This window comes from Haliotis cracherodii, unplaced genomic scaffold (genome assembly GCF_022045235.1).
Source record: "Haliotis cracherodii isolate W230 unplaced genomic scaffold, xgHalCrac1.p SCAF_1, whole genome shotgun sequence".
NCBI classification, from domain to species: Eukaryota; Metazoa; Mollusca; class Gastropoda; order Lepetellida; family Haliotidae; genus Haliotis; species Haliotis cracherodii.
The window spans coordinates 65,304,402-65,316,857 of record NW_027266264.1 but is presented as its reverse complement, the minus strand read 5'-3'; the positions used below and the strand labels follow the sequence as shown (position 1 = coordinate 65,316,857).

The 12,456-nt window shown below is 43.1% G+C and overlaps 1 protein-coding gene across 1 annotated transcript; it reads left to right on the top strand.

The window, feature by feature from the left end:
• Positions 1–1,579: 1,579 nt before the first annotated feature.
• On the top strand, positions 1,580–10,683 carry LOC139458135 (RNA-binding protein MEX3B-like). Its single transcript, XM_071239488.1, has 2 exons — positions 1,580–2,007; positions 8,310–10,683. Exons 1-2 carry the CDS (start codon positions 1,740–1,742, stop codon positions 9,767–9,769), a joined length of 1,728 nt encoding a protein of 575 aa, XP_071095589.1. The 5' UTR covers positions 1,580–1,739; the 3' UTR covers positions 9,770–10,683.
• Positions 10,684–12,456: the final 1,773 nt, after the last annotated feature.

The following is a 12,456-nucleotide window of genomic DNA, read 5'->3' as shown; positions in this document are numbered from 1 at the left end:
TCTAGATACCCCCCGCTCTCTGTCAGTCTGACACATACTTCAACATTGCACATGCAGGGAGTTCTTGCTTACAAGGGCTGAGATTTCACCCCCGGATCAAGCTCGCTGAAGAGCTATCTCAGTTATAAACAGAACTGTTGAATGCATATTAAAAAAAATTAATAATGATCTTTTGTGGATTTAGTGTTTTATTAATTATCTTGTTCACTTATATATTGTTTGTTTCAAAGATCACTTTCAGGACATTGTGTAAAATAATAACTACGATTAGAACTTCCGAACAATTCTCAGAAATCATGTGTAGTTATCCAGGAACATTCATTTCTTCGTGTCTCAGGATGACGCTAGGTTTGGCATTGTATACACCACACTTTCTTCACCAATTTCGTTAGAGCTGAAGTAATTTTATTTTCTGGCTATTGGGTTAGTTTTGTCGATATTACTGTATCGTTACCAAGTGTGAAGTGTATAGCTGAGTAATATGTTGGATCTTTCAAGAAACAAATTAATAAAATGACTAGGCCAGTCTTAGAAATCACACGATGTTAATGAACAAATATTCAAATCCCTGTGTAAAAGTCTCTTTTACCCCATCGATTGCCCTCCGATGAACAATAGTCCCTAGAAATGGTTCACAGAAATGTATTCACACCATGTGAAGGAAAAGCTCCAATCGATAGGTTTTACACCGAAACGTTTTATCTAAATGCAGCTTGGAGACTGTTTGTCTGCTGCAAGACTGCGTATTTCACACACATGGTTGAATTTGGCATTATACAAAGACTTAAGAGATCACATATTTCCGTACGCGCGTATTCCATACCAAATTACCGCAATAAGTTTTCATCTTCAATCAATACCATTCTCGGAAAACAAAATGAATATTGAATATCGCTGGAGAACTGTACTTTATTCCGGACAACGAAATCCTTTCGCGCCATGGGTAACCGAATTGACTTATATGTACGCTTTAATCACCTCGCTAGCTCGTGCTGAACATCCGCAGAGAAAAGTGTTTTCATAGAGCAGGATAGAAATAGCTCAGCGAGTATGTTGAGAATATCATCTAACCTCACTTCAAAACTTCCGTTATCTACTAGCGGACGGTAAGGCTGTTCGAATGTATCTAGACGCTAAACCGACCAAGTCATACGCGCTCAAAACGTCAAACCCATGAAATTCGTGGGCCTAAACAGTAAACAAACTCGGCCCACCAAGCGGGACTCGATCAACCGTAAACTCACCAACCACACAAAGGTCCCCAAATATAGCGCGAGCCGACAGCTGTTATTACACAAAGAAACTCATTCGAAATCCTTACCCTTTACTCTGAAAATGTGGAGCTACGCTAGACTTATTACAGTAAAAATATTCCGCGGGTTGTAACACTCAAGTTTGCTGGTAAACCGCGCGAGCGTACACAAAAAATCTCTCAGTCAATGTTTTCAACACAGCGACCCTCAATCAAGGTCAAAGGTAAGCTCCGCCCCGTTGTCAAACTGTCCAATCAGCAGCGGCAGCTGTGCTATAATTTCCAGCCCGCGCGCTGCATGTTGGGAAAATGACGTCACCCTAGCCATATTGCTTTTGTGCATTGTGAGTACTTGTAGAAGGTAAGGCTTTGTATGCCGCGCACGTTTCAGTACGGCGCTGGCAACAAAGAAACTAAGGTAGATAGGGCACTACTCGACTGCCCATTCACTATTCTGGATGTACGTCTGAGGTAAACAGCAAGTGTGATGCCTGCGAATATCTATGCAGACATGATGACTGCCAGTACTGGCATAGAAGACCAGCGAGCCCTGCAACTCGCCTTCGAACTGTCTTTGCTCGGGTTGGGAGGAGAAGACGAGCCTAGCACTACCAGTCCCAATAGTACCACAGTTAACTCTTCCTCCTCATCCTCATCTTTCGAGGATTCAAATGCTAGAAAAAGAAGTGCAAACATGACGGAGTGTGTCCCTGTGCCGAGTTCGGAACATGTAGCTGAAATTGTAGGGAGACAAGGTATGTATTAAAACGCAGTGGCACTGTAAACATTGGCTTTTTTCTTTGTTGAAAAAAAACCGCATGTATAAATAAAGAAAAGTCTGTCAGTCTATCGCATGTGTTTTCTAGACTCGAGTTATTCGCTTCTCCATTCAACGCCTAACAGTAGCCTATTCTATATTTAGTGTAAATACTACGGCTACGCGTGCACGAGATTTCTGTGCGCCTCGGGCTATTGTTCAGGGTCGCGCCAATTTGCACGTGGTCTTACAATCACGTCTTTACTTACAGCTTTGAAAAACCTGCAATGTTACTTCCACGTTGTCGAACCATGTGTGTATAAATGTATCTTAGTAATGACATATTTCTGTAGCCACCTCATGACTATTTATCGAAACGGAGATATATTCACGAGTGTGTACCTTCGTTTGCCGATGAACTCATGTATTTTGTAAGCATTTGCGATCGATATTTTACGCCGTAACACGAATTTACGAGAGCAGTATTACTCATACGAACAACTTGGTCGATAAATCCGCGACCAAACATTTACTCACACCAAGATGGTGGAACCAACATGGGAAAACGTGATGCACACAAGTCGTGTCAAATTTGACCGCGGACAGACAGCATAATTGAAAAATGTTCTCGTGGTTTATATTTCCAACAAAGCTCCCTATAAATTATTTGTATGGAGCCCATGAGGTTGTTGAGGTAATTTCAGTAAGAAATAGAGATGTATTTGAAGGCTTCGTAAATCCCTCATATTATGATATTTTTCTCAAATAGTGCATTAATTTACAAGTAGACCAACGCTACAATTACTACGAAACTGAAAACATGTATTGTTCAGATTTTCATTCATAGTATGATGCTGTGAATTGAATCAGTCAGCGCCCTCGCTCGGCGCACCACGCTTGACAGCTGACGGTTTTGTTAACCACGTGGTCACCTACTGTCAAAATATTTCCTTGTCAAAACTGTAATTGGCGCGAAAATATTTTCCGTTTAATCATTGTTCATCAAGCTTCTTGTCTTTAGATGTTTCGGGTCATTGTCAATCATGCGTCGACAAGACAATAAACTTGTAATCAATGTCGGAAGCATGGATGACGCAGATTTCAATTAATCTTTGTCTATGTACGTAATTAAGGTGAGTGTTAGGGAGAGGGGTTGGTGCCCGCGGTAGGATGTTGTGACAAGGCAAGGTACACCTGGGGCGATGGTCATTGACCAATTCAAATTCGATACGGCTTTGTTTGAACTGTCAGAATTGGCGGGAATGCCGAGTCAACGGCTTTCTTTGTCTGAATTCTCGGTCGCTTTAAAACAGATTGGGTGGGTAATCCTGGGTTGATTGTTACAGTCAGTATATAGGATTGAAAGGCATCAATAGCGATTAAACCCAACTTTGAGTCTGGTCGCGTAGGTTATTCATTATACAGGAAGCATACTTCAACTTCGGATTTAGGGGGGGGGGGGGGGAATAGTGAACCTAAATTTGAAAAGACTTAATTTGTCGCCGCTACGTTTTGTATGGTGTGCGTGGAGGTTATAGATAAATGAAAAGAAGTGCACATGCTTGAGTTTCGCATGTATTATGCGTGGTTATGGATGGTTTCGTCCATGTCGCCGTGACAAGTTTGATGTATTGAGAGTACCCAGGAAGGGAAGTGTTGGCATACCAGTGTATTAACATAGGAAGCTAGCAGTGTAAATGATTATATTACACGTCCGACGCTGACATGTGGTATACATCACTCGTACATAACTGGGTTGAAACTGTACTCGCACTGGGTGTATAGTGTCATGTTCATCTAGTGGCCATGCGGGCCCATCTTTGCCAATACAGGCAGGAGTGTTAGACTGAGCCGCAAATATATTGCATAAGTATGAATATGCAGATGTTGAGATGCGTAAAATAATGTACCGCTTCCTCGCTACGGTCGAGTAACTTTTGGATGAATGGCTGTTTAAGATGTCGCCGATGTTAGGAATTTGGAAAGTAGGGATTTGGTAGGTGAGCGGACGTAGTGTTTTTATCTGTTTCGGAATTGCGCGATACCATCTGGTGAGAGGAGCACTCCTCATCTTGCTGATTAATCGGTGACTGCAGACAGCACGTGGTCCTGCCATGCAGAACGTTCGAACCGTTCTGTTGGTCTCGCCTACATGCATACATTATTCTTTCGTACATGGATGTGAGATATTTCAATAAATCTTAAATTAAATTTGATCTTTCTTACACTATATATAAGGCATTTCATTTAGTGTGAATTTTCAAAAGAGAATAGATCATAAAATTCAACTGTTTGACATTGTACACCGGCAACCGTTGCTATTCCCTACCACTAATAGCAGTAGCTTATATCACCTGTCTGTCGGCACACTCTGGACACGAGCATCACCTACAGTCAGTGTCTCAAATACCAGCGCCATGTTCCCCCGCCAGACCTAGCTCCAGTAGTAAACATTAATCAAGTTAATAACCCCATTATCCGGGCGGTCCAGTACAGGAATGTTCGTCCACTTGTTCCACGGGATCTTGTGGCTTGTATGGCCTGTAGCTGTGCTCTGCTGTGGGAATGCAGGAACCGGACCATCCATCTCTGTAGCAGTGCTTCTCATCCATAGCCCCCGCTCACGTTATCCCTGCTTAGCCAAAGTACTTCAACGTGCCCATATATTTATCCCTGGTCCGCTTGTATACCACGTTGGTTTTTTATAATGACCACTTTAAAATCTCGTACTCTCTACAGGAGACCGAGAATCCAATTGAACCGATGTTACATGCGACGCATTTAAACGTCCATATTTAACGGACCTCACTTCCGTACAACAACGACTGTTTCATACTTTTAATCAAAATCTAAGTGCCAATTGTTCTTATTCTTTGCGCGGGTGGGATCTTCTTAACCGAAGAACTGGAACCAATGTGGTTGATTGTGGCTATTTTTAGCGAGGTATGTTTACAATGTAATAAGCTCCTCTTGTCCTTCCTGGGGACTATGTACCAGTTAGATGAAACTGTCTGACCTTTACGTACGAATAAATTGTCAGACATTTTACAGACTCTTCTATTCAAGTTGAATTATGCATGTGTCAAAATGCCGAGTGACATTTCACTGCAGAACATCCACCGACTCGAGAACGCCCTCCTTATGAGCAGATATGTCATCAATATGCTGGCATAATACACCCATCGTGGGATAGGGTCCTAGGTTTGACCTTTTGTCGGCGACCTCTGCTTGAACCCCACAAGGCCGTGTTGTATATCTTGCTTGCACCTACCCCTGATTAGCGCTTCTACCTGTAAGAGAATATCACAGGTTGCCACATGTCGTTGGAAATTATGACATGTAATAAACTATTGTTACTTTTCTTCGCATTGTATGTGTTGGGGGACGTTAAGTATAGCGCTGATCGTCTTGTTTAACACGGCGTATAAGATACACGTAAAACTTGACACTTCCTTTGAGGAACCACTTACAACTAATTTGCTTGGTGTTTTCTTCCTTTTGCATTACGATGATCGTATTTTGTGGAATGGAAGAAGGAGATAAAATACTTTACTAAAGACTGATAATGAGACTGCTATCACTAACGCTGAATGGCATCGACAGTCGAGTGGTAAAAACACGTATTTACTGTAGACGTAAAAAGAAGTCGTGAACTTGTGTGGCATGTGGTCGGTACGGTAATTAAGCTCAGCCATCAGAATGTGAGTTATGCGCCGTACAGTATTTTGATGATTACTGCCGAGGTCATTTGGGTTTGATATGTATGTCTGTAACAAAACGCCTGCATATTCGCGACAGAGTCGGAGATAAATTCGGACCTTGACACAAGCATTTAGTTAACATCCAGAAGTGGTCCCCATCTCCTGGGAAATAAACGCAGTTCGATATCTGTTGTGATGCAAGGCGGGTTGTCATACCTCGAGCAATATGTAGCCCGCGACATTTGTTTGGCTGCGTCCAATTGGTCATGTTCAATGTCAAGTGCCCACTTCATGTGACTGAAGTTGGCTAGCGACGGGTTCTATGTCGTGCACCGGAAACCTAATGTAATGTCGTGATTGACCATTTCCTGTTGTGTCATGTGGTCAGACCACAAACACACAAGCCGCTGTCCCGGTGTTTGCTGGAGAGGGAAAGTGCACTCGCGCTCGTAGGGCAGGTTTGAGGCGTGGACGTGGATGTGGATGTCTTCTTTTCAAACCGAAACCAGAGGTTACAATGAGCCCGAATAACAAGACCGGTTAATTTGTCATGGTATTGCATGTTCGTACTGTAAGTACGCCTGTGGAAAGAAAGAACATAATCATTCTCTGTCATGACGGCTTTACGTTTCATTAAATTGCTCTTATACATTAATAAGTAGGCATTACCATAGGCTGGCTGATTGGCCGAGATAACTGCTTGCTGCCATATGCTTGGTCTGACAGATGGTGGACCGACGTTCTTGATCATGGTGATATGCCCCTTTGTTCCTGAAGCAGGCCTCGCCTGCATCTAAGGTCATCTAGTAATTGCATTCAGATGCCTGCACGCAAGCAGAAAGCGTGCTTTTCATGATCTTATGCTATAATGATACATGAACATATCTTTGATTAAATCTGTAAACAGTCATTGAAGGAGCTATCCCGGTATCTTCTGATCAGCATCGAGTGCTGGCGTGTTTTTCATGAACTTCAGGATTGGGTCCTGCAGTCAGTAAGGGAAATGATATATTTATAATGGTATATAATATAACAGTCGATATTGGGTTGACCCACTTTAAGTTAAGCTGATTCGAGATTGTTATGCATCAACACGTGCTAAATGGAGTGGACCCCCGAGTGTAACCCCATTAAGGAGATTGTGTCATAAACTGAGGTCACGCAGACGGCACACGAAGTCAGAGGTCACGGACGGTGTAGACAGTTTATGCAGCTTAGATAGACGGTATTTAATCAGTCTGCAGAACGTGCCCCCATCCAGTCATTAGTCCTGGTATTTGTGCACTATACTGGATGTTTTCGTTCCAAAGGGAATTTTTTGTAAGGGAACATGGCATGTTCATGATATGAGGAGCGAGTGCGTTGTGAAGACTACATCCACACGCTCGAAGTATGAACCGCGGCATGTGATTGATTTCCCAGACATCAAGTCTATTTATATAACTAGCATGTTACCAAAGCTGGGTTATCTTCCAATGTTCCAGGAAATTCCACCGTTAGTTTCAGTGTCGGGTGTCATTCCAGCCCAGACATACATACTACATACAGCTGTGTATAGTGTTTGAGAAGACTGCCGCACCAACAATGTAGCTCTACCATCAGTGTTTTTGAATTTGCCTTGAATACTGTCCTATTTCCTGACTACATGTGCATCTTTATCAACACATAGCTTTATTAGCGGTAAGCAAATCCTGTATTTATTCAGTTAGCTTTTACGTCCAGTCAAGAACTTGTGTTGTATCTTCACCCGGCCTTAGTAATTGAATATTCGCGGTGACTTCAAAGTTATATGTAAATTCTAGCAAGCATAATAAAGGTTGTAGGTGCTGCATATCGGCCATGGCCAGTCTAGCATTGCCTCCACACCTCGACGGGCGGCATGCTGACCGGCCTTGAGAACGGTTATTTGCGGCGGGCGTGTAAGAAGAGGAAAAGCATACTTGAAAGTTGGCAGTATGGCTGCGCGCCTCGAGTGACTAGTAACTGCCCTTCTCCCGTCGACTGCCCTAATTAAGTTAGTGAAACCGAGGAAATGTAGGCCGGAAGACGGTACTAATAATCAATTACCGATGTAGGCAAATTTGCACATTTCCCTTCCCGTGTTGCGTCAGTTCAGTGGTATTGACATGGGGCGGATTGGCTTAGTTCTCGCTTGCTGTATAGAAAGGGTTTAGTTTCTGTAGTGGAGTTAGAGCATCATCGCATATAACTTTATCTCGTGAAGTATGATATATATCCTGTTGAAGCACCAATTATTTTTGACCGCTCAAAAGAAGCTGTATATTTTAATGATGGTGTTATTGCATTTCTTTTCAAAGCTTGTGTCAAGCCGCTATCGATTACCTGGTTTAATTTCTTGGCACGATTAGAATTTTGTCTGTCGCTTTCTTTAACGGTGGCTGCCGATTGATAGTTAATTTGCAGTATCAGAAAGCCACCATGTTGTCAATTAAGTAAATATTATATCTTCCTCCTGAGTAATCAGTGTACTTTAATGAAGCTCGCTGGCAAGTTGACCGCCCGAAGCTGTCTCTCGGAATGGTCGCAACTAACACGTCCCCGCTGTGCAATCATGTCTAACGCTGTTGTTTACTTTCAGGATGCAAAATCAAAGCTCTCCGGGCCAAGACAAATACGTACATCAAAACACCAGTGAGGGGAGAAGAACCGGTCTTCGTCGTCACCGGACGCAAGGAAGATGTCAACTCTGCCAAAAGAGAGATCTTATCTGCCGCTGAGCATTTTAGTCAAATTCGGGCGTCCCGAAGGAACAGTAGTGTTTCAAGTGTGGGATCTAGCAATGGTTCCACCCTCACTCCTGGACCCCCAAGTCCCAACGCCCCGGGACAGGTGACAATACAAGTTCGTGTCCCTTACCGTGTGGTCGGGTTAGTTGTGGGACCTAAAGGTGCTACAATCAAAAGAATCCAGCAACAAACGCACACATATATTGTGACCCCAAGTCGCGACAAGGAGCCAGTGTTCGAAGTGACCGGTCTTCCGGATAATGTGGAGAAGGCAAGGCAAGAAATAGAGAGCCATATTGCTATGAGAACGGGAGGTTTAGTGGATACGACAAACCTGCCTTCCAATCACGGAGAGGACTTCCCAAGTAATGGACTTGATTCCGGCTTTCACGAGCTCAATGGGGATTTCATGGGGTCGATCTACAAGCCACATTCGACCTCTGGGTCGGCATTTACGTCTTATGGCAGCAGCAACGTGAATGGGAATAGCCTTTTGTCGCGACGGAGTCAGGAAGCTACAATATTCAACTTCCCACCCGTTAATGGGTCCACGTCCTCCACATCCAAAATCTCACCAGACTTCCCAAACCCCTTGTCGAACGGATTCGGTGCATTCAATGGCTTTAGTGTGTACGACAACGACGAAGGGATCGGGTCTCCGTCATTCGACCCAATCCCTCCGTCACCGTCGATGTGGCCCGACTTCAGCAGTGACAACCGTAACTCTCTAGTCTCAATCTTCGGCAATACGAACTCTCCGCCATCCACCAGTCCGCGCCGCAGCAGCAGTTTCGCCGGTGGCATGTGCCCTTCCTCACGAATCTCCCCACCCCTCACGGAGAACGGGACCTCCGCAAGCTCCAGTCCCCCCAGCAATATGACCTCGTCCCCAGCTCCAAGCATTTCAGGGGACCATCAAATGGTCCGGCGTATCCGCAGCGATCCGCTGAGCAATGGACTATCAAATATGAACGGTTTCACCACCCCGCCTAGCGCCGTGACGAACGGTTTCGCGTGTGTCTCTACCTCCAGCGGTTCCCCCACCCACAGCAGCACCGCCACCTCAAGCCCCACCCCAACAAGCGATGCAAGTGGCCCTGTCACCCCAGCGGGTACAGGCCCGTCCCCAACACGACCAAGGAAGCACTGTCTTATCTGCAATGAAAGCGAGGTGGTAGCAGCTCTCGTTCCGTGTGGTCACAATTTGTTCTGTATGGAGTGTGCCAGCCTAATTGTTGAGAAACCTTCCAGCGAGAGAGCCTGCCCGGTATGCCAACAGACTCCAACTCAGGCAATTCGAATATTTTCTTGAGTTTTTTCTCATTTTACTCCTCCTAATACTACTCCTACGTGGTGTGTACGTACTCCTATTAATCAACGTTCTCTCCACATATAATGATACTCGTGGTGGACATTTTCTCAATGGGACCTCGCTGAGTTCACACGAAGCGAAATGAGATTACTAGCCCACTCTCTACGTTGATTTATATTAACTATATGTGTTATTATTGAATATTATGTGAATATTCAAAAGTGCAAAGTGGATATATACATGTGCGTTTATCCAAAAGTATTATATTAATATTACTTATAAGAGTATTTTATTCTTTGAATATCTGTATTTCCTTATGTCTGATATCGAGAGATGACAATAATTTAAGTGTATGTTATGTGCAGCTGACTGTTGCTTTCTATGTGGTATATGTGTTATTAACGGACGCAACCTGCTCGACCCAAAATGCAAGGGGAGGCAACTGCAGGTGGTATGTTATGTTCACGAGAATTGGCGGTGTAAGATTCCGTTTTTAAATTATATTTTATCCAGCTGACAATATTTTATAGTCCAAATGAAAAAAAAAAGAAAAAGAAAAAATAGACTTTATTTTATTCTATATTGTGGAGTCAACCCAAAGTGGGTTTTGTTTGTGATTGAAGATTTAAGCTTTCTAACATACATATATTATTTGTATAAATAGATTCTCAAAGACTTAATTTGTTGCACATCCATAGTTTAGTATTTTCTATTTTAATATTATTTACTACTCTGTGTATATTGTAGATGTTCCACAGATTACCAATAACTCGTCGACAAAGTACAAGAAAGATATTTTTATTTTGAGGCCAAGCAAAATATGGCCGTTACTAATATTATATTTGCTGAAACTCAGAAGTATAAGATGTAAGAGTTTTATTTTTCTGCCATTAAAGTCAAGTTCCAAAGTGGAATTACACAACTTGTTCGATCTTTTGGTTTCCTACTAAAATTGTCCTATTATATTCGGCCGTCGGCGACCCATCTCGGAAACCAGGAATCTGACGTCATTGGAGGGTAATAGCTGCAAAGATCGACAACCGATCGATATAAGGGGAGGTGTATGACGTTACGACGAAGAAACAAATTATCACATCTTGGTAATTGGTTCATTGTGATTTGCTACACGTGACTGCATTGGTCGTAATTGCAGAGCATTCATATTTGATAAATTTGTGCAAGACGTCACTCGCCGCCCCATGCATATCGATGAGAGCGCGGTCACCACAGGTTACCCGCTTCTCAATAATTGGTAGCTACCTTTCCAATTTATCCAAATGGTTGTACGTCACTTGCATGTTAAATCGAATGGACCCCTGGTTGCCGAACCACTCCCGCATCTGAATGACATTCTTGGCTCTGTTCACAGAACTAGCGATTAGATTGTAGAATGGTATCTTTTCTTGCGTTAGCATTCTTCTTGATCTCTACACTTATCTCTTCCTAAGAACGGGTTCATTTACATCTATATTATGCAAAATAAACAGCGTCAACACTGAAAATGAACAGTATCTGGTGTATGGCCGCCTATAGTCCTGCATGCTTTCTGGTACATTCACCTACGAATACGCTTGAAAATGTCCGGCGTAAGTTACACAGACTTCGAACGAAAAGTATTTGGTCCTTGAACATTTATGGTAATATAGTTCTGAACGGAAACGATATCGTTCCACGACAATCAACAACAAACCTATATAAAATACAAATGAGGTTTCATTACGGAGTCGTAAGAAGACTGCGTACGGGTACAATATATTTCTAAAATTAATTACTGCACTAGAATAACATGAAGATCGGGGATAACGCAGGCGTGTAAGGTACACGACAGGGTCCCGCGAAGACATGCATAACACTAGAATGCATTATTAATATTCTCTCTCGTACCTTGCATGTCAAGGTGAACCAGGTGCATTATGCATGCGGTGGGATGTGAAACAATAGAAAGGAAAGTATTGGGTATTGAACGAAGCAACAAAGTCGCTTGGTTTCGTTCAATGGACACACGTTAATGTCTCGACATCTGTCTACAGTGAAACGGAAACCAAGCCAGTATTGAAATACCAGCGAACCAACCTGGACACACGGATATACATGATGTAATAGGATAAAAGAATGAATTTTCAAGAATTATTGATTTACGTTTTACGCTCTTGTTAAAACAAGGGCAGAAGGCGATGGGGTCGAATCGTGACAGGAGGTTGCCGGGGTGAAGTGAACCACTCGCTATTGTCCAGTTAGTTGGATATACTACTCGAAAGAAGCTAATGGACGCCCGATGTGTTCATATGACTATACTTATTCTTTCATGGCATGATAGATTAACTATAGTCGTACGAAAAAGGGGGCACGTATGGCCCAGTCGTCTAAGGCGCCGCGATTCGTTGTGCAGAGTTGCGTCCCTTGGGTACGCCAGAAACCTATGATTGTGGGTTCGAATACTGGTTCGAACCGATTGTTTCTAGGATTGTCAGCACCATACCCTGGGTTTCGCCGAAGTGGTAAACGTCTGAGACCTGCATCACCATCCTCCCACATTAAACTGAAACGCCGTGATATAACTGAAATACTGTTAAAAGCGGCGTTAAACCCAACTCTCTCACTCACTCATATATCTGGATCTGTAGATTTTAAGAGTCAAATTTTGTCAGACCAAGCTGAGAACACTGTCATGAATTAACGTTACCGTT

Bases quoted from the DNA above. Each gene is read 5' to 3' on its own strand.
- LOC139458135 (XM_071239488.1), top strand. From the start codon at position 1,740: ATGCCTGCGAATATCTATGCAGACATGATGACTGCCAGTACTGGCATA. The intron at 2,008-8,309 runs GTATGTATTAAA...GTTTACTTTCAG, and splicing joins TGAAATTGTAGGGAGACAAG to GATGCAAAATCAAAGCTCTC.